General features: G+C 38.5%; 3 protein-coding genes and 1 long non-coding RNA gene across 4 annotated transcripts in view; 2 read left to right on the top strand and 2 right to left on the bottom strand.

Annotated features, from left to right (window-relative positions):
- The window catches only part of utp23 (UTP23 small subunit processome component), a 10,813-nt gene extending 5,967 nt beyond the window's left edge, over positions 1-4,846 (bottom strand). Inside the window, exon 1 of the mRNA XM_032535728.1 lies at positions 4,665-4,846. Within this exon, the coding sequence (XP_032391619.1) occupies positions 4,665-4,708 (44 nt within the window). The 5' untranslated portion in view covers positions 4,709-4,846. The remainder of the gene's footprint in view (positions 1-4,664) is intronic.
- The window catches only part of rnf5 (ring finger protein 5), a 9,655-nt gene extending 2,602 nt beyond the window's left edge, over positions 1-7,053 (top strand). The window contains exons 2-6 of the mRNA XM_032535730.1: positions 3,895-3,913; positions 5,391-5,503; positions 5,647-5,704; positions 5,824-5,935; positions 6,656-7,053. Coding sequence (XP_032391621.1) covers positions 3,895-3,913; positions 5,391-5,503; positions 5,647-5,704; positions 5,824-5,935; positions 6,656-6,774 — 421 coding nt within the window. The 3' untranslated portion in view covers positions 6,775-7,053. The remainder of the gene's footprint in view (positions 1-3,894; positions 3,914-5,390; positions 5,504-5,646; positions 5,705-5,823; positions 5,936-6,655) is intronic.
- LOC116701781 (uncharacterized) lies at positions 597-3,687 on the top strand. Its single transcript, XR_004335003.1, has 2 exons — positions 597-2,399; positions 2,465-3,687. It is a non-coding gene; the product is annotated as an uncharacterized LOC116701781 (long non-coding RNA).
- Positions 7,054-7,386: 333 nt separating the features above from the next.
- On the bottom strand, positions 7,387-27,195 carry slc44a4 (solute carrier family 44 member 4). The gene is made up of 22 exons (XM_032535720.1): positions 26,929-27,195; positions 19,801-19,849; positions 19,531-19,604; positions 17,221-17,299; positions 17,013-17,112; positions 16,780-16,911; positions 16,542-16,602; positions 16,179-16,299; positions 15,546-15,629; positions 15,193-15,305; positions 14,681-14,803; positions 14,227-14,326; positions 13,599-13,691; positions 13,313-13,415; positions 12,856-13,115; positions 12,545-12,639; positions 11,875-11,978; positions 11,167-11,240; positions 10,948-11,018; positions 10,129-10,223; positions 9,964-10,048; positions 7,387-9,704 (listed from the first exon to the last, which is right to left on the bottom strand). The coding sequence occupies exons 1-22, from the start codon at positions 26,966-26,968 to the stop codon at positions 9,586-9,588; spliced, it is 2,175 nt and encodes a 724-aa protein (XP_032391611.1). The 5' UTR covers positions 26,969-27,195; the 3' UTR covers positions 7,387-9,585.
- Between the last annotated feature and the right edge of the window lie 349 nt (positions 27,196-27,544).

Below are 27,544 nucleotides of genomic sequence, written 5' to 3'. Positions count from 1 at the left end.
CTTTTTTTTAAATAAATACATTTCATCACAGATGACCTCAATGTGAGTTAAACTCTTAATCCTGGCTGCATCTATTCAGCTTTTATTTAACTTTGACACCATGTATTGCTTTGGGCCAACCTATTTGGCATTTCTCCATTAGTTAAGCTGCAGAAAAACAACTATTTGTTGCCAAAATGCCCACAAATAATTAGAGTTAACATAATATAGACTTGCTTTGCTGAATTGAGCCAGCAGTATCACTTTTCTAGCATCAGAAACTACCTGCATTTTACACTTGATTGTGTTGAAATGTGACAAGAGAAAATATTCAGGAAACTAACAAATCCCTCATGAGAATATTGCCCTACACTACCTCATTTTATTTTGAAATTAAAATATCAAAAAATAAATGAGAAAGCCGGCCTAGTGGCAAACAATACAAGAGATTCTAGAGGAGTGATTTGTGAATGGGACATTGTGACTTAAATATTTTAAGGATTAATGAATGTGTAAAGTCTTTATGATCAGAGTGAGTGTCGTCTGATCTAACACTGAATGACAGGTCAGAGGTGTTGGCATTTTAAAAGTTAGATCAAAAGGAAAACGAGAGTGGAGGTACATTTGCACAGTAATACTACTACTACCACCACTACTACTACTACTACTACTACTACTACTACTACTACTACTACTAATACAGTGGCCCAATCCCAAAGTGAGCCCTGAGGACTAAGGACTCTCACACTTAATTGATCTCAGGTGCTAAGTGAGTGAGTGTGTGGGGCCATATGGGCAGGAGATCACAGGTTATCTTGGTGATGTTTAATAACAAAAGCTGCTGCCGACCCCCGCCGGTTTGGGTATTTTCATTTTAAGTTTGTTGTTTTCCACACGGCCAAGGCACAGGAGACGGCTGGCTGATTTCAACTTTTTTCAAATTCTTGTTTTATAAGCTGGACAACGGGTCCGTTCCGTGGACATCTGTCGTGCTGTTTACCTTTTTTGTAATTTCCGGATTTCCGCGGTAAACGTCGCTTTGAACTGTGGGTAATTCCCTTTGGTGAAGTCTGCATCGGTGCAGACTCACGGAAAGAGTTTGGTAAGCGGGTACTCAAACCCTCACGCTCCTTTTGAAATTCGACATTGGGACAACCCTAAGCCCTTACGGATTTTGCGAGAACTCGCACCAAAGTCTGTGTCCAGACTTTGGGATTGGGCCATCGTTTGCTTATGTAAAGTTTTCAATGCACACTAATCCCCTCATAAAAAGTGGTTTAAACCCGTGGCCTTATTAACACTTAAAGTCAAACATTTAGTTGTAAGCAATTTAGGTAGGTTAAACTATCTGGTAGAAAACCTAATTATCTCAAATAAAAGTCTACATACTTGCTTTTATTGAAGCTTTTACGTAGGGCTACAAGGATTATCTGCCAATGACTTATTTTTAAGATTGACTGAACAGAGAATGTTCCGTCAAGTTTAGAGCTGAAACTGTTCAATTAATAAGTCGATCAGAAAAGTATCAGTCGTCTTAGAGTTGTCGTAAAAATGCAAAACATTGTCTGGCTCTAGCTTCTCAAATGTTGTATTATGAATATATTTTGAGTTTGGACTCTTGGTGGGATTAAGAAAGCTATTTGAATACTCTACCTTGGGTTTGGTCAAGTTAAATATTTTGACTTCTCTGCTCGCTTGCAAACATTTTCTCCTTTTATGTCACTTACTGGATCTTAATTTTGGACAATGCAAGACATATGTAGATGTCAATTAGGAATAAGTAGTTTGAGCCGAAGGTTTAGGACAGTAGTTACATGTAGCCTTGTCAATTCTTGACATTTCACTTCCGGGATTGCTCTGGTGCCGCAGGAATGCATTTATCTTTGCCGATTTTTTTCCCCCATTTCATTTTTTGGGAATTTTTTAAAATCCTGTGGATTTATGAGGACCATGGTTAACTGCTCCTCAGATCTCTGTTGGGTAAATTGAGACGGCTAGCTAGACTATCTGTCCAATCGGAGTTCTCTCACACCGCTATTTTGCAGCGGCTCCGTACGGAGCTTAGCGTTGCCCATGACGATTGTAATTGGTTTAAAAAAATGCCAATAAGCCAGAGTACGTTTTTCTCCCATCCCAGAATGCAATGTGGAGTAGCGAGACCCTTCGCAGCGTGTGGATGGTCTGGCAAAGCGAGACCACATGCAGCCAGACCCTGACATTTCAGATGCCTGAAACAGCCACCAAGCATTGTGTCTACTGAAACAAAGCTGCAGTCTGCATGTACACACATGACTAAGATCAGAGGGAAGTAACTAGACAAGAATCCAGACTCAGCCTATGTTTTTATTCTAATTAAATGAAAACGAGAGATTCTGCATCCATTTAATGGCTCCTGTGGGGTCACGTAATGGAGTCTGTGTGTACACTTTGAATGGTTGCTGAGCCTCTTGTTGGAAATGAAGCAGTTATTATTTATTTTTTTAAGGTCAAAAGAGCTCAGGCTGTACGTGTGGCCACATGTTAAATCACAGTTGAATGGGTTGTTATGTCAACTTAGGCCTTACGCTTTGTTCAGCTGTTTGGGAATGCCGTTCTCAGCAGCGATCTGATAGCCGGGGTTACGTTAATACTGTAACACTATCAGTTGGCACGAGGTTGTGTTTTGCTTCATTTGTTCATGGTTATGTTGACGTTTGGTTAGGCCCATCTGAGGCAATAAGGTTGAGAATGTTTTATGGTTATGAAACTGTGAAAGTGTCAAAAACAAGTCCTGCCTGTTCCTCTGCATGATCTGATTTATTTAGCTGTTGAAGTTTCTCACAAGGACTCTGACAGAAGCATGTAAGAGACAACATGGAAAAACCCAAGAGACAATTTAAAAGAAAAATAAAAAAAAATTTCAACTACATAACATACTGTACTGTGAAACACACCGACTGTATTTCTTGCACCCACATGTCTTTTCAGTCAAAAACGTAAATTACAGGAACTGTCACCCTAGAAATTTAAGTTTTCTGGAGTGGCGACTAATTAACAGGGGTCTTGGGGCAAAACTGAACTCATTTATTTCACACATTTTAATTTACTAGTGCAGGGTAGGTTGCTTGGCCACCTGCATGGCTGATTAGGGCTGTCTCCAGAACCATTGCACCCAGCAATACACCCGCCAAGGGTGAAGTCGATTGGATGAACAGACACACACACGAATACACTATATACTATGATGCAGGCTCCTTCATACTTGCAGATTAGTTTGATCAGATTAAAACCGCAACCCACTATCAATTCTGTCGAGGACAAACCCACCACAGTCATTTTCACTTGACCTTTTTTGCCATATACTGCAGTTTATCTATCGTTATCCTAACATACATCCTAACATTTTTAAAATATCTTTGCACTTTGATTTTTGTGGGCAGTACAGAGTCATAAAAAGGTGTAAGAGGTAGAAATATCCACCACTGTAGCTGTCAGTCTCCTGAAAAAGCCTCAGTGTTTGGCACCAACTGATTCTCAAACCTGCATCCTGCACTCCCACAATGCAGCAGCAGGTCGGCCTGGCCCGCAGCCACACAAACAAGACTGTTAACTGCTGAACAGATGGAGCCAAGTAATACCAGCTATGGGGAGCAGGGACATGTTTAATAGGCCACTTCTTTAGGAACAGGTTGTTTTGGCCAGGCGGGCTTCCATAGGTGGTAGATTCACACACAGAAAACGGACTGACAGTTACCAAAACCAGACAAGACTTTACATCCCTTCTATCCATTGAGATGTGTATGTTACGTAATAATATACTTTCTCCAGGATTTTGTTACGGTTGTGCTGTTGTTGAAGCAGGAGGCTGACATTTTAAGATAACAGAGCTTTTGTGAGAATGCAAATTCATCTTTTTGTTTGTCTCTGTCTTCACAGCTGGCCCTGTCTGCATCAAGTGAGTATTTCCTAATGTCACCCTTTTTGTTTTGGACTACTCGTTAACAGCCACACATGTGTTTTCAATACTCTGATTTCACTTCTTAGGTTAAAGTCGGGGAATTGTGAGCTCACCAAAATCCACGTAGTAAGAAATAGTGGGTCTTTTAAAAGGATCGGATGACAACAACGATTATAATAAACTGATTTATTGTTTACGTCATTTAGCCAATCATTCACAGGTTCCAAGCAGATTGAGGGTTTTCTCTGTTTTTCTGATTGACAGGGAAATAATCTGAAACTATTCTGATTATCAATTTAACTAAAACATGTTTTGCCATTCTCTACATTTTTATAGGACTGGAAATCTGTGGAGTTTATTTAGACTGGGCTTTTGTTGGTCAGACAAAATGGGAATGTGTCACTTTTGGGCTCTGGAAATACGAACTATTCTGATAAATCAATTCTTCGAGAAAGTATTGGCAGATTAATGGACGACCGTAATTATTACTTGCAGCCCCGAAAAGTATTTCAAAAGACATTCTGGTTCTGAGAAATTAATTTACTATTCTCACTTTTTTAATAGATGACATGATAAAATTAAAACAATTGATGGATTAACAGTTAATGAAAATAATACAGTTGCATCAGTCTCTGAGAATATTATCTCCATTCCCTCACACTGATGCATGTTCAACTGATGAACAAGTATTTGCCCCTTTCTGTGCAAGCTCCAACCAGCTCGGCAGTTTCATATCCTACCTGCCCACCTTTGTGTTGTGTTTGTGGCCGAGCCATTGATTAAATGTCCCATCAATCGGTTTCATCCACACCATCAGACTGCAGCAAAGCTCTGTCTGCACATCTACGTCTTGTTTTGTTGCATGCTCTCGGACTGTGTGGTCTGTCTGAAAAAGCTGTATCAGAACAAGGCAGTGTCCACACAGTCCTTTTTAATCAATAAGTGAAAACACCTGTATGAGCGAGCTATTGCTGAGTAGGGCCTTTGGACCCTAGCACTCAGCAAGTTAACCCAAATGTACTGAAAGGATGTGATGTAACCTCAGCATGGAAGCTACACGTCGGTTGACTTAGTGCAGCTTAAACATGCTAATGCACTTAATGCCTGCTGTTTACTGCAGCTTTCTCTCTGCCACTCACTCAACCACATAGAGCTGTACATCGCTGTCAGTGTAGCAGCATAAGCACTACATTTATTCAAGTACAGATTCAAAATGACTGCAACCATTTGTGGAAATGTACGTACTGTTAATCCAGAAAAAAGTTGTGGTGATGAGTGCTGGGTCCTTGGTATGCTTCAGGTCACATTCACAAGAGGAAATCTTCAGTTTTAGACTGTTGCCGCACAAGCCTTTCAAAAACGTTGGCTGTTATTTGGCACTGAAGCCAGTATTTAAACAGTTTGGAAAGGGGTTTATCGGCTTTTGTGTTCTAAACATTTGGTTGACATCTTTATCCTCTGTGGCTCCTCTCAGTGGTTGGAGACGCGGCCCAGCAGGCAGCAGTGTCCTGTGTGTAAAGCAGGCATCAGCAGGGAGAAAGTCATCCCGCTGTACGGCAGAGGGAGCTCCAGCCAAGAAGACCCCAGGTGTGTGGGTGTGGGTGGGGTTGTGTGTGTGTTTGTCTATGTCTGTGTGTGTCTGTGTGTGTTTGTGTGGGGCGGGGGGTTTGCATGTTTTCTGTGATAGCCCTATGGTTGCCTTATGATTTGATGTTACTGTGCTTGTCCAGGTTGAAAACTCCACCTCGGCCTCAGGGACAGAGAACGGAGCCAGAGAGTCGAGGCGGGGTGAGTCGCCTTACATCCACTGATTTAAGCTCATAATTACAATAACCTCTGTTATGTATTGTATGTCTTCTCATTTATTATTTTATTTTTAAACTTAACCCTGTTCTTTTTACTGTCAGATGTTTCAGGGTTTCGGGGACACTGGCTTTCACATGTCTTTCGGCATCGGGGCTTTCCCCTTTGGGTTCTTCACCACTGTCTTTAACGCCAACGACCCCTTTCACAGAGCAGGTAAACACGCAAAGACACAAACATTGTTTTCTCACTGATCCCTTCCAAGTGAAACCAATCAGAAATGTCTAAATAGCTGATGATGAACAGTTAAGGTTTTACATGAGGAGCCGTCATTTGTAACCAGGTCCGATTTAAAGCACAGCTAAAAAGGTAACTATGCTCTGGTGGCTACTGCATTTTTACCCCATGTTAAAGCCCTGTCTTATAGGTAGGTGTGTCAAAATCTAGTTTTAATAGATGAAAACTGTACTATACTAAAAGTAGGCATGTCCTTACTAGAAACAAGTGAACATGTCTTTATAACTGTTTTCTACTAAAGCTGTATCAAGAATTTTCAATGGCTATGGTATACATCTCAATAAATGAATGTACCTATGAGTAATTGCAGTCTTTATTGTTTCAACAAAAAATCCTAAATTTGTATAAAGCCTGTGTCTGGATTATTGTGATTATTAGTGGGTAAAAAGCTTCATTCAAACACATCTTTCGCCTTTGGGGCGACATAATTATGTCGTTTTTTCCTTTTTACATGGTACTCGCTCGACACGGTGCACCGTCCTCATTTTTCCATTGCAGATTTTTTCCATAATGGAAAACCAAAAAAAGGCGAGTAGAGGCGAGTCGAGCAGGTAACATGTAATGGAAAAACGCCATTAGAGTACAGATGCAAACACCCCCGAGTAATAACATTTCCCACCCATCTCTCCCCCATGTCAGACCAGTATGCAGGTGATCAACAAGGCAACACTAACCACAACAATGGCAGTAACAACTGGCAAGACTCCCTCTTCCTATTCGTGGCCATTTTCTTCTTCTTCTGGCTGCTGAGCGTGTGATGGAGACCGGCGGATAGACGAGTGGATCGATGAGCGCAAAAAAAAGAAACTCTTACACACTTAAGCCACAGTCACACAACCATTTTACATTTCCTAGCAGGTACTAACTTGGGAGAGAGTGTGGCATTGTGTTTGATCCCAAAACAAGAAATACAGGATATAATACTGTTTGGTTTTCTCCTCCTGGCAAAGACAGGCTCACTTTAGGATTCTTAACCATTTGCTACGTTGATTTTGTTTATACAAAAACCACTGGAAAGTAGTGGCGCCTGAATCCCCCCCAAAAAGGCATGTTAGAACTCCTTCACTACATGGACCTGTAGATAAATGCACACAGAAAATTAACTGTTGGGGTTCAGAGACAGTATTAAGTGATCAGGGTGAGCTATGTTAAGGATTTTCATATTTTTTTTGGGTGCAGAAAAGAGTGGGAGAATTTGGGGCAGTGACTAATTCTGTTTCAGTTTTTCACTTTGCTCTTAAAGGTTTATTCCTTCAATAGTCAGAGGGAGGTTGTGGACAGTTGAAGCAGGGTTAAAATGGGGAAGAGAGGGAGCAGTGTGAGATAATGTAGTGGTAGTTTTCTTACTCTAAAAGGCCAAAGAGTTGCGGACCAGTCATGTACAATGCCGGGGGATGAAAATTGTAAATGAATTATGTTCCTGTTAACAATTCCTTTGTGAATTAAAAAAAGTACTTCTAGAATTTGTGATTTACTCTTACAAACGGATGGACAGATGGAAATAGCACAGATGGATGCATTGTTTTTATATATACATTTGTCTTAACAAAACCTGCCATTGCACTGTGAAGTCATTTGTATACGGAACTGTCCTAAAGATTGAAGCGTGTGCTGGTGTTTAACCACTTGTTGTGTCTTTCCTCACAAAGCTGTACAAAGATGGCTAAGTGTACTGTTAAAGGGCCAGTTTGGGAAATATTTGCATCAATGTGAGAGAGTAAAAAGCAATCTGACACACAGTTTGTCAATTACAGAGCAAATTGTGAAGAGAGAAAAATTCCAACTACTTAGTAGCTGAATGAGATGCTACACAACACATAAGGGCAGAGTCAATGGGATTCAATTAGTCGCGGAGGTGGAAGGGTCAGCTCGCTGAGAATCTACAGGAATGACCAGCAACTGTTCAATGAACTTTCTGCCACAGTTGATTTGTTTTTTTTCTGACTGTATGTGTCTGAGTGAGTGTGTACACCTAATATATATATATATATTTGTATATATGAATATTGTAAATGCTGTTTTTACATGTTCTGATTGGATGACCAGCCACAGAGGGCGATAGGGGACGAGATGAGCAAGTAGGCCTCAAGATGCTTTTGTAAAGCGAGAAACGATCTGGTTCCTGGTTTTTCAGTAATTATTACCTTTTACTCAAGAAAAGGCTTGCAGCCCAAATGAATAACTTGTCTGCTAACCTCTAGATAGATGTTTGTTTTCTTTATGATTCAGCTCATGTGTTCTCTTGTAACAGCATTTGTTAGATCTCCCTTTTAATGTACAAACTGTTTTTGAAGCAGTTGAGCAACGTAAAAGTAACATACATTCATCTTAATGTGACAGCAGTGACTAATGAAGCCTCGAGCTACTAACCTCAAGCAGAGATGAGGACTGGGCTACTGGAAAACTCACTTTGTCCCAACTCCACACCCTCAGATTTTTTGTCATTGATGTGTAATATCACTGGGATTCAGCTGAACTAGCTATAATGAATCGGGTGTTTGTCACATTCACACCAGGGTCAGAGATGAAACTCTGTAGGATGGCCAGAATGGCTGCTGGGGCTCGTCATTTCCTTCATACTGTGTTTGTCGGTTCAAGCTACACTTTGTATTTATAAAGTTTATGTGACACTAAAAACAAGTGATGGAAGTCACGATTTGACAGACTAAAACTGGAGACATGCAAAACCATATTAAAACTTCATTTAAACTGACTTGTTCTGTGTTGTCATTATTTTAATATCAAAGGACTCTGTATCATCCGTTTAGTAAATTATTTCATTCAACCTGGAAAACAATTTGTAGGCTTTAAAACAAGAAAAAAATTACTGTTTTCTTGTTTTTGTTTTGACATGGGTAATCTAATGAACAAGATACCAAAGATTAGAAAGATATCCACCAAACTGTCTATTTACATGTACCCAAGACTGTATATAAAGAGAAACAGTCAAAGGGTGTAATGTAGTGTAGGGTACAGTCATATTTACAACTTTTAGATTATATTCAATATAAGCAATAACCTGGTCATAAAAATGTTTTGTATTTGTTTAGTATTTATAATTTTAAATATATATCAGGCATAAGAACTTTTTTTGCAATTGTTCCAATTTGTTTTGTTCCATCTTAAATCACATCCTTCATATAAATCCTCTAAGAAAGATTCTCAGACAAAAGTAGAAAAAAACTAAATCTTACCTCCATTAAAAGCTGCTAAACTGGATTTACGGACACAGTCTAAAATGTCCCAAGGGTGCAGTGTTATTGTTAAGTTGTCTAAACAGAAACAAGTATTCTTTAAAACAATAGAATAAATATTTTGAGACTTTGAGTCAAATCAAAGATGATTTAAAAAACCTTGCAACTTAACATTCACATTACCGGCATTGACGCACTCAACACACAGTCTTTTCATGTGTACAGTCATTAATACTACATATGCTCATAAACACAATAAAACAATTATTTAAAAGTGCAAATTAGTTTTGGTTAACATATTTGGAAAACAATGGAGTGTTAAAATGGAATGGAATGTTAAAAAAACAAATAATGAACACGGTGGGAACATGTTCTTCAGTCTTTGCCTTTACCCTTTTTTTGTGCTTTGTTGGATTTGTTGAGGATCTTCATGAGGTTTTTGGACATAAAGTATGGCTTCTGTAAAGATCCATCGTTGCGCTCCAAGTCCTCCACTGTAAGACAAAGAGTCAAATTGAGTGAAGTGATGATATAAATTGTTTCTGTGGGTATTGTTGTATTATTCAATTCAAAAGGATTCTAGTTAAGTTGGCTTCAAATGCGATTATTTAAAGATGATTTGAGTATATTGCATGTTCCAAAATGTTTCCTTACAAAAAAAACAATTCCTTGTGTCGGTAGTATTTCTGTGTGAATAACGTGAATGGCACAGATGTTTAAAAACACTCGGTAAACTGTCAAAAATCTACTCACAGAAGCAGAGGAAGAGTGTATCGACACACATGTTGTACACACTGAAGAATCCGTGAGCTATGAGGTAGCTTCCAAACACCACCGTCTACAAAAATTTGGGGGAAAAAATATAAAGAATTAAAACAAACTAAATATGAAAAACAGAGAGAAACATTTGTAACTTACAATAATTGGTATCCAGTAGTAGTTGAGGGTTTCAGAGCGGAAGGTGTTGCCTGGTAGCAGTATTCGTCCAGAGAAGAAGAAGAAGGACAATACGCCTGGAAGAGACAGAGATTTCAGTGTCTTTGATCAATCCTCACGCATTACTGTTCATTTCTTATTGGGCTTTACTGTATTAAGAACACATCTTTATTTATTTACTGCATTTATCTTCTTTTGTTATTAAGGTAAGAAACTAAAGATACTCAGAACAAAATATTGTAAATCTGAAAGTTTAGTCCCCGGACGCTGTAAATGGCTGCCCACTGCTCCCTTGAGGGATGGACTAAATGCAGAGAATGAATTTTGCTACATGTACTGTATGTGTATGTGATAAAGTACCTTTACCGTCAAGTAAAGTGTAACTAATTTTCCTAAAGAGGCCGGTATTTGCAGAACTGCATGTTGGATGGTGATTGGCTGTGTGCGACAATTTCTGTAACTTTGGGAACTGACAATGCAACATGCAAGGAGGTAAGAAAGGAGCCAGGATTTGAATTTTTCTCTCTAACTCTTTTTTTTCCCCTTGTTACACAGCTTTAATGTGTACAAAAAGTGCACCACTACGAGTGTCTTCATAAAAAGACTGTTTGAAGATGTGCGTAGTTATCCACGTATTTAAATGCAACTCCATTGACATTGCTGGACATTGCTGGCTCTCCACTCTGCCTTCCAGTGTGGCCTTCCGAACAACTATAAACGCTTTTGGTTTCTAACATAATCAGACAATGAACCACTTCTTCTCTAGTATGACCCGGCCCTAATTCGTGGTGTCATTCTTACCTACTCCTGCGACCACCAGCAGCTTCCCGAAGAACAACAGCAGGTCTGTCACTTTATCAAGCACCACAACCCTGAGGGGACACAGTCAGAGTCAGAGAAACATGACACTACTCACGGAGTCGCTCAAGCACATGCAAATATATTCAGGTTATGAACAGGTCAGACAACATGTAGCCACTAAATCTCATTTAGAATAGGGAAAATGACTTCAGCACAAACCTCACGACATTTCTCATGAGCAGGGAGAAAGCATTTTTAGCTGAGACACAAAAGTTTTTCCCATAAATGGCAATCTGTGGAGAAAAGAAGATCAACTTGTTTTAAGAAAATAAAATCAAGTCTTTATAAAACAAATACTTTCCAATATGTTATATGAAAACATTTTTGTTGTGCTACTCAGTAGGTTTTTCATGGAGTCAGTAGAAAAGCATGTTTTTTTCCTTTTGATAACACTTTGATGCAGGCCCATATTAAGACAGTGTGGAGCCTGTGCACTATACCTCAAAGCCAATTTAAAATGTTGAACGCTAAAAGCACAGCACTCAATTCAAAATAATATAATTAATATAATAATTTTCTGTAGCTGTTAAAAAAAATGATGCACCTGTGGATCATCTCAACGCAGACAAATTTGGGAGAGATAGTGATAGTGGTCATGTAATATTGATTTATTTTTAATTTTTATTATTGTGAAATTAGTGTTAAACGAGTGATGTATGGTCTTTTAACAATTTCAAATGAATGATATAACAAATATGAATTGATCGGTTAACTGGTTGGTGCCCCTGGGCACTGGCCCACTTGCCCTTATGGATAATCTGGGCATGCTTTGATGATTTAAAATGAGTGCGACACACATATTAATTATTACCACTATAATAATAAGATAGGAGGACTAACACCTGTACAAGAATATGCTTTGCTCACCATGATGTAAGCGTTCCTATTGATAAACTTGATGAACTTCTCCAGACACCAGAGGCAGCACTTCAGGCAGCACAATATGAAACGTGCACATGGATTCTGTGCCGCTGGAGACAAGAAGCAGAAAACATTGGACACCGAAACAATTCTAACACTGTTTCTTTTCTGCATGTAAACTGCCTGCACATCTTTAGTATTCATTCATCCACTAAGACATTTGAAAAATAGGACTGGGAATTAAGTTAAGAGACTGTGAAAATTGTGGCTGGATTTAATCTTAGAAAAAACAAATCTTCACAGTCCTGTAAAAACTATGTCTCTAAAATGTCATCTTTTTATGAGCTAAGAAAAACAGTATTTTTCAGCTAATCCCATGGGTTTGTAAAAGTTTATTTACCTAGGAGACCCATAAATCAATCATGCTGTCCTTTAGTTCTTTTGAAAAATATAGTTGTTTTGGACAGTGACAGCATGTGGCTTAAAGGATTGTGTTAATGGATCAGCGAATAATCACTGAAATGTGTCCTGGGATTCCTATATTATACCCTAAAGACTTAAAGTTGCATTGACCAAACTTTGATCCATTGTCACGATTAGGATTTAGCGGATAAAACATGTTCAGTATTCTTTTAGGTAACACAGACAGTGAGATAAGGGTGGGTCAGCCTCTTACCTTTTGTTTTGTGGTCAATGTACTCCAGAATGATCCTTACTATCTGCACCAGGGTCAGTATCAAAGCACCAAATGCCAAGGAGCCCACATGGTACCTGAAATGTAAAACATGGTACTGTCTCACTGTCTGGCTGAGGTCTGCTTGCCCAAACAGTTATGTTATATGGTCAAATGCGCCCTCTAGAAGCCAGAGAGGGAACTACAGTCCACCACTATGTCCTTTACTGTACTGTGAACTTTTGGGTAAAGTTCCATTTCTGCATCACCCTCTGCAGGTATTTAACCAATGAGACAGCAGCTCATTAACCTACCTGAGAGAGCGTATAAAGCTACCACACAGGGGAAACATGGGGATGTCAGCTGGTTTGGTGAAGGCCCAGTAGTAGGAGGAAAAGGCACCAGCCAGCGTACACTGCCCCAAGGCGATGACAAAGTTGACACACCAGAGAAAAGCCACCACGTTGTAGATCTGCAAGTTGAAGAGGTTCCTTTGGAAGACACCCTCGGTGTTGTATTTGATGAAGATGCAGCTGGCTGAGGGACAGCCTGGGTAATCTGACGAGTTGAAGTTCTGAGAGAATAAAAAATGAGAGAAAGAATAGTGAACAGTGGGCGCGAGGGTGGGAAGGGTGTGTCGGAACATCAACAGTATGACTTTATGAAATATTTTGTATCATTAAATTATAGTTGGCAAATTAAACCAAAGATAAAAATGTGAGAAGGTTTCACTGTTTTTATCCACCCTGATTTCCCATTCTGCCTGCTCACCTGAGGATCACAGTCCATAGTGCCATTGATCCTCTTACAGCCATTCAAAGTGGAGTTGAGAGCCACCACTTTGTAGATTGGGCCTCCTGAAGTAGCCAAATATCTACAATCATCAGTTTAGGAGAAGAACAGATCCTCTGGACTGTAGAAGTTATTGTAGAGTAACAAATAAACACACAACCTCAGAAATGTTTTAACAATAGTCTGGCACTATGTAAGGAACACTGTGTTATAAACAGCATGCATCCAACATATACACAGGTGCACACATAAAATGAAAGGATACAAAGCAGTGGTGCCCCAGTAAGCGACACACACCAGTACGAGAACAAAGGTGATCAGAGGGTACAGCAGGGAGGACATCATGTGGCTGATTGCCCTGGAGATTACGAACACACACATTGTGAGGTTATGCCGAGGTCTTATGCACTCTTCACAGAAAGGTAAAAAAAAAAATAATTAAACATTAATCGACTTAACCTTTAAAATTGAGAACATCTCATATTAACAGACATTGGTTAATATTAGGTGTAACTAGGCATGGGCTGGTATGAGATTTTGACAGTATGATAACCTTCAGCAAAAATGTCACTGTTTCACGATATTGCAATTACATCTTTAAAATGTTTTTTTTTTTTTTAAATGTAAAAACATTTTTTTCCACTGAACACAATATATTTTATTTTTAAACACACTGCACACTGGCAGGGAGAGGGAATACACTTCTCTCCTTGACCACACATAAAAAAACAGCTTATGCAGGAACGGTATGACAGAAAATGTTAGTGGTTTTGAAACCTTGACTTTTTCAAACCGTGTTATAACTTGAAACCGGTAACCGGCCCATGCCCAGGTGTAACATAAAGGGAGTAAACCCTGTGGACAGAGTTTTACTGTGTGGCATCAGGACTCACTTGCTGGACTCCTGGATGAGGGCGATGGCTATGAGGATTCTGGTCCGCAGGAAGATGAGGGTCAGAAGAAGGATTGCCTCCACCACAGATATGATAATCACTGGGGGGGGGGGGGTTCAGAAGACCAATATTCAATATGAACTACAAGTTGCGGCAGTAACAATAACCCTTACATCAGGGGGTTACCTTTTATCAGAAGTATTTTACAATGTAATGAATCAAGTGGTGTTGACGCATGGCTCGTGGCTCACAATGGTTTTATTGAATTATTTTTTGGATGTGATTTGGCATTTATAATATCATTAGTTATTTCCATTTTATACCTCTCATTTCCTCTGTATTGGTATTGTATTTGCCTGTGTAAAAAGCCCCTCCCCCCCAAAAAAAAAACAAAAAAAAAACGAGACTTATCCCTACACTGTGAGAAACCTTTTGTGATGTTAATCAGACTCACAGAACGCCAGCCACGTCTCTTGGACTTGCAGGTAAACCTGAAAGTTAGTGGTGAAGCCAATGTTAGAGATGGTAGCAGAAGCTTGCTTGTAGTTGGCATACTCCCAGTAGCAGTGCCATATACCTGCAAGAGAAACAACTCCAACAACTGAGAGGCTACTAGGCACACATATTTTTGTCATAACAAACAAACTGCCCTTGTCGACTTTGTGTTCAGAACCAATACATAAAACTATAACTTTTAAACTCCACTCTATTGACAAGCGAGGTTAAGCACAGGGCCAGCAACACTTGTTTTAGGTTGTGTGAGACTCAGCTGCAAAACACTGCATTCATGACCCTGACTTCTAACAAGGAAAGTTATTTATCCAATCTGCACCCTTTCTGTTCCCCATGTTTAAGCGAATTAAAAGAATGGAAACAATAGTAGAGTTATTAATATTTCTTTAGAAATCTTTATTGGTACTAAAAATTCTACATTGTCTTAAAAAACTGCTCTGAGTGAGTGTTTACCATAAGCCCCAGCGCCCAGGACTCCTATGATGAGCACCCACACCATGACTGGAGCAGTGAATCTCAACAGCAACAGGAACAGCATACTGACCACCATGGCTATTAGCAGACCACTGAGCGGGGAGACAAAATAGAGGATGAAACAGTTTACCAGGTTAACAAAGGATGAAGAGGTTTAAGAGTTAAGCATATTTTTATTAAACTATAAGAAATATGAGACACACGATATAAAATGTATGTGTTACCATAAAATTCTAAATAACAATTAAATGCTTATTTGATGCAACCAGGAGTTCAGCTCTTTATTGCTGAGTAATTTCTATCTGGATTTCTGCCAATAGACGGCAACTCACAGGAGGATCCAGGGCCATGACGACGCAAAATCCTCAAAGATGCGGACACCAATCTCTCTGGCGTTGAAGCCATTCACAATATCCCTAAGAAAGACAAAAACAAGGATACGCTGCATTGACGACAGTTCTCCTTTTCAAACAGTAAAAATTAAAAGTAAAGAGTCAGGGAAAACAAACACAATAAAGAAACAAGGGAAAACTAACACGTGTTCGTAAAACAAACAAAGAAAACATTTCTGAACGCTCGTTGGAAGTTACTAAAAGTAATGTAGTGGTAAAGACAGGCTGAAATGATAAGAGACAACCCCAGGCACTTCGTATAGACAGAGAAAGAGAGAATGGACCTTTGTATGTGTTGTAAACAATAATATGCAGCAATGCGCTAATTCTGCAAACCCCAAGAGAGCATTTCACATGGCATCTAAGGCAACAAGAGCAACTACAACCAGCTGCTACACTAAAGGTCTACACAAAAACTCACGACGCCACTGACCCTGTGCTGGTGATGAGCAGGAGAAAGAAACATGGTTATTACAAAGTGTATTTGTCTGTGATTTAAGATCTTGTCCTGAAATCAAGTCATTCTGTTTTCAAAACAACACAAGATGAGGCCAGGAATCCACTGGATCTTACCCAGTGCCGTTCATGATTATGCCGACTGTGTCATTGACTGAGGAGGGTAAACCCGAAATATTGGAGAATTGTGGAGGGATCCTCCCCAGCGCTGAAATATCGGGCAAACATCTCCCCAGCACTAACAGTAGAGAAAATAATCAGATGGTAAGGGATGGAATTATAATTTATTACTTGATTTGTTGATCTCTAATTAACTTTGCATCAAAAGCCACCATCCAATGAATCTACATAGAACAAAAACAAAAGATAGCAGTATACTTTGTGTTCAGTAGCAGTGAAATTAGCACTAATATTTAAACGAGCCAAGGCATGTAACTCATAAGCAGCCTTTACTACAGTGTTAATGTGTCCACCGCTTACCAGGGATCGTGGGAATGTGGAAGAAAGGACACAGCTCCTTGTTCACAATTTCTTGAACACTCTGAAAAAACATGTTCATGTCGTTTAAAAAATGTGAATGGCTCAAAGTGTCAGGTTATTTTAGCTGATTATTATGCAGACCATCTTTTATAAAAAACAAAATGTTTTCAACAAATGTTGCATTTGGGAATGATTAGTGGACACAAGAGTTTACAAATGGTGATAACATGGGACTTACCAGTGCAGTATTAGTCAGGTTAATGGATGGTACACAGAGGCTTTGATTGAAAATGTCTTTTGGCTTTTTGTTTGGAAAATATGCGGTTATTTCCACAGCCCAGAACTGAGTGGGACAGCTGCCCACGCACACCTACGGGTAGTAAATAAAGACAGGTGTTTCTGGGACACTGGGAAAGTACAGGTAACAGTCCGGTAACATTGGAAACAACAAAATCAAGCAGCCTTCTCTACCTGTGTGGTTGGACACTGAAACCCATTAAGAGCGGTTGCCATAACGTTAACAGATGTGGCACATTTGAGAATGTCAAAGTAGAAAAGGTTGGGTTTGCCTCTGAGAGAGAAAAGACAGAAAGAAAGAGGTGATTTTTTATCAGGAAGATGCATATTCGTTATATCATGTAATAAAATTATGAAAAGGCTAGAGAGAGAAGTGAATTACATGTTTGGTCCAATGCCACAGAACCATCCAGTTGAGTTTCTTGGATAAAGAACATGTCTTGGATCCCCGAAAAGCCAAGCTGATAAAAACAAAATGCACATTAAAACAGAGATAAGAAGAAAAGCCAATGATGTAAAAAATAATGACAAGTTAGTCACGCTCCATTTTCATTTTATGTTTGACACTGACAAACTCTACTACTGCATGTTTTACTTAACTCAAAACTGCACTTTTATTGCATTTGTTTGAGAGGGATGTGAAAACTCTGATTTATGGATTGAGGCGTGGGTGTGACCAGATTTTCAGTACACTGCAAATATTTTTGTATCATATTTAATCAATAATTTACTTTATCAACATGTTAACCAAAAATGTGAACAGTCTTTATTCAGTATATATTTGGATTGGGTCACCAAATGATCATTTTTGTTGACACCTTTAAAATAAAGTGTTTTATTAATCCTTCTTAATCCCATTCAGGTAACAGAATTTGGTGTAATACCAGCAATTAAAGAATTATTTCAGTCCAACCACAAGAGGGCACACAGTCTGACAGGATGCACTTTCACGTTTTGATAAACACATCTGTTGCATATCCTATGGAGTTTGGTTTGAATGCACTCATTGTAAGTCACAGTTGTAGCGTCTGCCAAATGAATGAAAATTAAATATGAAGTACTTTTTTTAACGTTTCGTTCAGTTTATTTCACACGTCATCATTGTGTCATTTAACACAATTACAGAAGAAATACAGAAAAAAAGAATCAAATCCAGTCACAAAATATTACAAATAGACCGACAATCACAGCAATTTAAACAATTATCGATATAGACTAGAATTTAGTGGTGTTTACTCTTTCAATAATTTGTTCATTTATTTGAAGTGTCCATGTATTACTTCTTTATCTGACACACAGGCCACCTCTGTTGGTGTCATATTATAGTTATATATTTCATTGCTAAGAAAGAAAACCAGCCCTTATGTATTAACAATGGCCAGTAGATATCTATCCAATGCTTTTGAACTGGCTACCCTGAAGGAAATAGCTGATTATTTGGGACACACTCAGCGGGTGACACCCTTTACATATCAGCCCTCACTGTTGACTCTAGATAAGAGAGTTGGAATGAGTTTGATGAGGGCAATAAAGAGTTTGTACGTAGTAATATTACTCAATATATAAAATGTACCTCTTTTTTTGTTTTAAAGCTATAGTGCATAGTTTGGCCCCCATGAGGAATTCTACGTAATGACAACAACACTGTTTGCTCGTCCACATGACACAAGCCTCGTTCCTCCACCCCTCCTTGATGCAGTTAAGGCAGGTAGGGAGGAAAGGAGAATTAAAAAAACATGATGAAGAGGTACAGTAATTATCTTCACTTGAGTTTCTGCACGGCAAAGTCACCGGACAACGCGATCTTCTGATTATAGCCATACTGAGAAATACAGAGAGAGTTGTGTGGAGCTGATAGTCCTAATTAGCTTTGTAGCAACTCATTTGGCGAGGACTTGAATGTAACAGACGTTCATTAATATCAAAAAGTTACGCAATAATACTTTAATAGTTAATAAAAGTATACAAATTACAATACATTAATTAGAAGAGAGGTAGGAGAGAGAAAAAACTAAAGATAAATAAATAAGGATATTCACTGAAATTCAATGCTAAACAGCTAAAGCATTGTGGTAGCTCTTGCCCAGCTGTGGAGTTCTTTCTTTCTTGCATAGAACAACCATTATAATATTGTTCCCCATTAAATGATTGCAAGCTTTAAAGAAATAGTAGACGTACTAACAAAGAGGTGAATATAACAAGAATAAAATAGATTTGAGGCAGTAACTATTACAAGTATTCAATGGAGAGATGGAGCAAGCCATGGTGAAATGTCGACTATAGACACACAACAGTCATTGTTTGAGGTTTCAACGGAGCAACCGCATTTTGAAACTCCGACCGTTGTGACAGCTTTGCTACTTTGCCGGTTAGGATCTGGTGAGAACTTCAGTTTTTGTACAAAATAAACAAACAAGATGAAATGTGTTAATAACTGAGCTTTAGAGAAGCTGGTAGGGGGATTCTGTTGGCTAGCCGTTTCACCCCTGTACCGAGTTAATTTATTTATTTATCTCAAAGAATCAACAATGTTGCAAGTTTTGGTGCTAAGCTAACCAGCGTAGTTTCATATGGAACGCATAGACGCTAGAGTAGTAATCAATGTTCTCATCTAACTGTCAGCAAGAAAGCAAATAAATGCATTTCCTAAAATGTTTAATGTTTTTTGGTGTTGGTGGTAGTTTAATCTCACCTAAAATTCCGACTGCTATGTAGCCGAGGATGACTGCAATAAACAGGATACAGCATAAAATATCAGTACACCCCCTGATGAAGAAAAGAGAGACAGCAACAGGTTAAAGTGGGCAGGCTGAGCTTTACATTAAAGTTTGCCTTGGGGCTGACAAATGTGATTCAGTCAACAACAGAAACTTGGCAATCACAGAAACAGCTAGACTGAGGATTCTGGAATGAAAGAGTTAGGTAGAGAGAAGCAGCCTGTAGCCAACTGAGACAGATTCACCTTTTCTTAATGGGTCCATTGAATGCTGGGTCAAACTCAGCAGGTTCTCCTGGGAAAAGAAAACAACATTAGCTATACTAGCTTTTAATGCAAATGAATCACTGACTGGTACACTGTTATCATGTTACATTAATCAGCAGCTGTGTTTGGTTTCAGACAGGTAATCAAGGACACAGTTTATCCCTCACTTCTGTAATGGCCCTTAACCCGCAATTCCACCTCAAGGAGCTGCACTGCTGATTAAATCAGAGAGAGAGTGGTTGTGTGTGTGTGTGTGTGTGTGTGTGTGTGTGTGTGTGTGTGTGTGTGTGGTGTGTGTGTGTGTGTGTGTGTGTGTGCGTGTGTGTGTGTGCGTGTGCGTGTGTATGTGTTTGTGTGTGCGTGTGCATGCGTGTGCGTGTGTACAGTAGTTGAAATCCTGGAAATAGGGGGAAGTAGGTGTGAATGAAAAGGGGAATGGCTAATTTTGTTAATTGTGACTCACGCTCATCTAAACACAGTCGTTATGGGCATGTGTTTCAGGGTTAGAAATGGATAATGCTTGTCCTTTTCTTAGAGTAAATGAATTACAGTGTATGTGAATGAGGAAACACTTTTAGACCCAAGAGAATGAATCATGCATTTTTATGGGTTATCTGCTCACAGGTGCTTTACAATAAAATGACAATAACAGACGTGACAGGTATTACAGGAAAGAAATGCGTTGTTTCCTGAAAACGGAGAGCCTGACCCCGCGGGCAAAAACAAACAATAAAATCTAGTGTGTCGCTCTGCTCACCCAACAAGCTGCTTTCCATATGAACTAAAGAATAGTTAACATTAGTTCCTTCATGTGCTGAGAGAGTAAAGAGAAAGGGGATCAGAGTTGAGGCACAGCCTTGACATTAGCTCAGGTTTATTTGAATATAATTTGATATTTAAAGTTTTCGGAGGAGGGAGATTCACAGAGGTTTAATCATTTGAATTGTTAAAATTGATCTGAAAATGTGTTTGAGGAGATCTCAACTGAAATCATTCCCATAATGAGAGTCATATGTGAGTCGCACTTAGCCTCCATTGCATTATCCAGTCAGGCAGGATAAACTGCTCAGAGTATGTGATCATCTTTTAAAATATTTTGATTACATTACACAGTGTACATTATTAATATAGGTCTTTAAGACATAATGAGAAGTTAAGCAGAAGCAGCTCATCCAGGCCCAGAATGTCAAAAGCGATATCAGGGTGTGTTAAGGGTCAAATGTGGTGATTTCATTATTTATTTCTGTACTTGTGTGGAGGGTTTATCAAAAGAAGTTTGAAAAACAACATCTTCACACTAACAGATTTGTTATCAGAACCCTGTGGTCTAAATCAGAGCTTCAGGATAGACATCTGACCCTTATCCAGTGGGAGACTGAGAGCGGGACAGCCTCCTTCCACCTTTGGTTGTCAGGCGGTGTGCCAGACGGTGTGCCAGGAGAGTAGTGCAGGCAACAACTGTATGGCCCCACGCAGGTAACAGCATCTCTTCAGAAATAATTCCAAACAGTGACATGAGGTGGTCTGGATTCATTTTAACAACTAAAACTGTAGAGAGAGCTTTGAAAATTGCTTTTCAACACCCCTCTAAGTTTGGCTGGATCAAGAACATGTGAATCAGCGTTGCATCTGCAGACTTTGATCACATATAGGGTTCATTTGTGAGTAAATCTTAGCTTGTTTGGACTTGGAGAGATACCCCCGACGTACCACTTTAAATTGAATCAGAGTGTCAAGCACAGATAGACAAAGAGTGAAGAGCCCAGGTCTCCTCATCAATTGTTATTTGAAGGTCTTGTTCCCACGTGTTTCATGTTCAACTTGTAGACCAAGAAGAGCAGTCTAAGTATAGATGACAATGCACCCTGATGGCTGGGAAGACATGAAAGCATCAATCATTTTGTTGGAGGGTTGATTGGGAATAGCACCCTTAAGATAATGTCTAATCTGTTAATATCTTTAAAAAAAAAAAGAAAGAAAAAAATAATAATAATAATAAATTGGATATATTACATTTTATTTTGACAACTGTTCAAAAAGGGAAATTTGTTTTCTATAAAGAGGTCATTGAAGCAATTCAGGCCCCTCCCATGCCACATGTTGCGAGGGGTATTGTGCAGTAAGTGGGATGTGATCATGAGAAGACAATGTCTTTTGGAAGGTGTCAAGTTGAAAAACACAAGAACAAAAAAATGAGAACCTGATTTTTTGAGCTTCAAAACAATAACAGTGGTAAAAGGTTGTGACGAAGAGCCTGAAACGTGATAAAAAGTGTGCAGGTGTTCCTTTGGTTATGTATCCGATTTTTATCAGATACATTCAAATACTAACATGCTTTCTCAAATTGATTGGTTCCCAGGCATGGACACATAGCCAGGCAGCTCACCATAATCATTTCTCATCGCAGCTAGAGCTCAAGTTATCTCCAATTGCTTTAATTTGAATAGGTGTGAATGGAGACTGTGTCAACACTGCGAGCACACTCTTGCATCAGGACTTCTGAGTAGGATGCAAATATTCAACCAGGATGCAATAAGTTTGCTTTTTATTTGGCTCTAAGCCTGGCACAGTCCTATTTTCAGTCTAGTAAACAATGTACCAAGAGACTACACACATACCATTCAGAATGGGAAATGTTCACAGAAAGGTCAAAAAAATACTAAAAACGTCCATTGAGCAGTCGTACACTGAAACTAAATTTGCCCGTCTTATATGAGAAGGGCACACCTCTGAACAAACTCCTCTCAGTAATATCTGTTGTGGATAACGACAAACAATTATGTGAATAACGCCAACGCTGTTCTGTTTCCTGAACCTTAATTCGTGGAATATCAGAAAAACCACTCAGGCTGTTATACTAAATGTTCTCAACAAAAGGAACCGGTTGATCAACCTCTTGTCATCACAGGAGCATCAGATTTCAGCTCTGCTAGGATAGTGTTGTGTGTTTGGAGTACAACATGGATAATGGCTCACCGGGACTGTGTGACACGTAGAGTATAAAAAAGGACTTTTCAGTTTTATGCCCTCGTAAAAAGCTGGAGGAAAGCTTTAAACCTTTAAACCTGGCTAGCTATAAGACAATGGGTGTGAGAGTCATCCCTTGACCTTGTGTCTCTAATCTTACTTTACACTTTGCCCAAGTTGGGCAACATAATGAATCAAAAAGTGAATCAGTCATTTGGGGTAACAATTGAAGATAATTATCAAAGACATTGATCACTTGGCTGAAGGGATGCCTCTCTTTGTGTAATGTAAATGAATATTGTAAAGACTGTTGGTTCTTTGTACAAACCTCACTCTTCTTTTCATTTTATTGTGAAAAAAGGACCACAACAAGGCTAATTGGTAACCTGTCCCAAGGGCAAAAGAAATAAAGAATGAAAGAAAGAAATTCTTCTTTACAAAGTAGTGGAAAGGTGAAGGGAAGGGATGCAATGATTTAAATGTGTGATTGATTTGATTGTCTAAACCAGGGATCTTCAACAGGTGGTCCGGGGCCCCTAGGGGGTCCTCAGAGTCAGTGCAGGGGGGCCTCCAAATTGTTGTTAGTTTTTAAAAGTTTAAAAAATAATAATAATAATCTTAACATGAATCCATCATATTATTAGCAAATACAAATCCCCACTGCTAACTGGCCCATAGGTAAGGTAGTCACGAAGGCCATCCACATTCCCAGTTCATCCTCAGGATTCGCTGTGCTACATGTAACATGTGTGTAACATTAGAGGTTGACAACATGTTTTTTTCTGTGGTCGATGCCGACCTTTAGAAATCAGGGTCAACCAATGGCCGATATATGCTGCCGATGTACAGTATTTTGACCGAAATGTGCTTGTTTTTAAACCTCTATTTGAAAGATAAAATGTAACATTAATAATAGCTTAACATACACCAAATTCCTCAATAAAAACATTTATTGAACACCAATCTGCACTTGTATACTTAAATTAAAAAGGTATAGTGTAAAACATACTGTATATTTTATAAATAATGTATAAAAAATATATTAAAAAAACGAAAGAAGAAATTTAAAAAAAGTCAATGAAAAATAAAGTTTAGTGCACCTAAATAAAATAAATTAACAATTTTAACAATAGTAGGGCTGCACACAGTACCAACCACTAGCATTCCTTTGCTTTAGGTCGGACGAAAATGTATAACACACCAAAAATCTTAATGGATCTTAACCTCTGTCCTGATTTAAAAAATAAAATAAAAATAAAAAATTCGGCTGAAAGACCCCCGGTCTAAGCTGTTATGTGAGTCCTGAATACCTTTGTGGTTAAACAGGTCAAAGCCATGACAGCAACAGAAAGGATTTCTTATTGATTTCAATGTTCAGAGAAATGGAGAGGGTGCAACTCACGATTATTTTTATTAGAGATTAATAGAATGTATTCAACATTTAGCATATACAATAGGGGTGGGAATCACCAGACGCCTCCCGATACGATAGCATCACGATACTTGGCAGGATACGATATTATTACGATTTTAAACATATTTTAATATTCTGCGATATATCGCAATTTATAACCTTTTTTTGTTAAGTGCTAACCACTCACCAAATACGTATGACTTGTTTCCACTCTAATGGAGAGAGATGTCTGTTCATTAATCAAAACTGTCTTCATCCCTTGTTACCTCAGCAGATTTAACAAACTTTCTAGTCAATAATTCTCAGAAGCAACCCATCGCAAGCCACTTATTTCCCAACACTGAGTGTCTTCACATTTTTAACAGAAAAACAGGTTGCAGTGTAACCGTGTAACCATACAAAACCCAGACATATTGTACAACAAGACTACCCTATACTGAGCGGCAACAACAGGAAGTCAACAATTAGGAAGTCTTCATATGTTCAACATTCAAAAGGATATCTACAGTATTTTCTCACAGCCACTACAACAGTAGAACTAGCAGGAAACAGATTCCTGATTAGAAATGATGATGATTGCTGTTTTTTTCTTCTTCTTTTCTTTTTGTTTGTTCTTGTTTTTATATACTAAATGTTACTATCTTGTGTTTTTTTTTTACTGTAACTCCAACCTGCCTATTGGACTGCAGAGGGAAATTAGCCCTTGGGCTACAATCTGGCACATTTACGTGTACTGTTGGGCTTGATCATTAATATGCATTGTCCTGAGTTAATAAAATACATAAATAAAATAAATAAATGATATCTGAGAATCGTGATCGGAAATGATGGAGGAGACTCCACACATGACAAGTCCAATAAATTTAGATTAAATGCAGCTTTATTCAATTATTGAACAAGGAAGATAACTGTACACACACACACACACGTGTGTACCCCAAGTGTCTCTCTGAACATCAGAATAACTCCTCTTTTATACTTTTGTTCTTGTCGTCAGTCATGTCAGTTTGTGATCCAGTGTTACCTTCAAACCCCTCCTAATTTGTAAGAGCCTTCTAATAATAGACACATTCCGATCTATTCTCAACTGTGGGATTGGGTTACCTCAAACTGAGCCTTCTGTGGATGATCCTTAGAATAGATGAAATACAGTTGAAAACCTACATGCTTAAATATTCCACCAATCAATCATGAATTTACAATATAAAGGCATTTTTGTTAACAGAGGTTCAGTTGTCACCATGATTACTAAACGGCCAGAGCCGACACTTTGTTTATCAACTTGTTATTCTCTGTTGTTTTCATAAGTTATTTGAGGAGACATGAAATGCGATTAGATATTGACCTCCTCCAGGGAGGGTTTGTTTACTGTAGCCTCACAAAACCTTCCAGACTGTCAATAGATGTGTGACTCCATCATTTGGCCTACATCAAATACCACAAAGAGTAAACAGGATGCAGAGAGACAGAGATCTGCTGTACACACGATGACAGACAGCTGCTAATCAAACAGTCACAAGCAGATATGAAATGTTTCAGCAGATACTCCAAAAATCTCCTCTGGGTCTTTTAAGACACTGGTTCTCGCTAAGTCTGTCCATATATGACAACACCTGCCATTCAAAGACTCTGCTACGGATGCATGAACAATATCAGAGCTGAAACAATTAGTAAATCGACAAAAAATGTAACTGCAACTATTGTGATAACCAAATAATTAATGTACGCAAAATCAATGAGGATTCCCTACTCATTTTATAATATTGTCAATTGAATGTCATTGGCTTGTGGACTGTCGTTGGTCAGACAAAAAAACTATTACAAAATGTCACTTTATGATGTTAGTTTCTTCCATGTTATAGACCAAACAATAACTTTATTAAATTTATTCTACAATTACTTACCCAGTAATTGTAGAATAAATCGATTTAAATAGAGAAAGTAATTGTAGGATAAATCGATAAAAGCTGAAACTATAAATGGATTATGATATATATATATTATAATGACAGAAAATTAATCAGCAGCTACTTTTGTTATCAACTAATAAAATAAGTTTGAAGACTTGCAAAGGTTAAATTTTTCAATATTTTATAAGATTTAGTCTTTAAAGAAAAAATTATAATTAAATAATAAATCATAAAAGATTTGTTTAATTTCTATAGCCAACTCAAAGCTTGCTGTCTATTTTAAGCATTTCTTTATCTGTAGCTAGGTCAATTATCTAGGATGTTTTGGCCCAACTATAAATATACTGTGACATACTGGTAACGTTAATGAAACACGTTGTTAGTTAGTAAACCATGATTAACGTTCATCCACGTCCATAGTGTACCGCTCCCTCAGGTATCCCTGGTTGGCACTCAGGTAGACACGCACAAACATCACGCCTACAGTTGGCTTTGGAGAAATATTTCAGTTTCTCTCTTTAATTGGCTCTGTTTTACTAAAAAGGAACAAATCTGGTGTTAACGATATCGATGTATGCTGATAATCACCTATAACATGTTAAATGACTTGAACAGCAGTGAAACAGTAGGCCTGCGATATTCATACCAGAATAAATAACGTCATACATCGTGGAAATCTTGCAACACAATTTGTGTTGAGAACTCAGTACGAGACAAAAATTAGGCCAACATTTGTAGGTAAGCTTTACAGATAGCTAGATGTTAACAGTGAACCCTCTGAGGTAGCTGGAGCGTTAACGGGCGATGTCAACTCACCATACTCCGAGTCCGGATTTGTCTCCTGTTTTTTACCCATTCTCCACCTGGACCTCCACCTGTATCTTATTTAACTTCTAAAACACAACTCCCGTTGCTTAAAGTAATGTTAGACCTAGTCGTAAAACTGTTTTACAAACAGCTAAAATCGCGTTTAAAACGAGCAACACCGTGTCAGAGGGCCATGGTAACTAAGTTTGGAAATCTTTTTCTTCCTGGCAGTTGTAACTAGGCAGTGACGACATAGGTGCACCTGCTGAGGGATGCGCACCTTCGCGTGCCATCAAAGATTGTTTATTAAAATGAGGGATCACTCTGACCTGATTAAACCGCTCTCACAATAAGTGAGAATGGGAAGGCTAACAGTAGTTGCTATCATAAATCTACGTATTTATATCTATGAGAGGCTATAAGTAGGCTACACGTTTGTTTTTGTACTGTACCTGAGCATTTCCATTTTGTGTAAGAACCTCTGATCCGCTACATGTTGGTGGGAAATTGCACTTTTTACTACACTAAATTTGACAGATTTAGTACTAGTTTCTTTGTAGATTAACTACAAATCAACCAATAAATTATGATATATTATAGGCCAAGCTGTCCAGTATTAAATAAA

The sequence above is a fragment of the Etheostoma spectabile genome, chromosome 14, assembly GCF_008692095.1.
Source record: "Etheostoma spectabile isolate EspeVRDwgs_2016 chromosome 14, UIUC_Espe_1.0, whole genome shotgun sequence".
Classification (NCBI taxonomy): Eukaryota; Metazoa; Chordata; class Actinopteri; order Perciformes; family Percidae; genus Etheostoma; species Etheostoma spectabile.
Note: the sequence above shows the minus strand (reverse complement) of the source record. Positions and strands in the feature narration are given on the sequence as shown.

Coding starts and splice junctions, on each gene's coding strand:
- slc44a4 (XM_032535720.1), bottom strand. CDS start 26,968: ATGGGTAAAAAACAGGAGACAAATCCGGACTCGGAGTATG. Junction 16,912..17,012: donor TTCAGTGTCCAACCACACAG/GTAGAGAAGGCT, acceptor TACTACCCGTAG/GTGTGCGTGGGCAGCTGTCC. Junction 11,241..11,874: donor ATAGGAACGCTTACATCATG/GTGAGCAAAGCA, acceptor TTTTCTCCACAG/ATTGCCATTTATGGGAAAAA.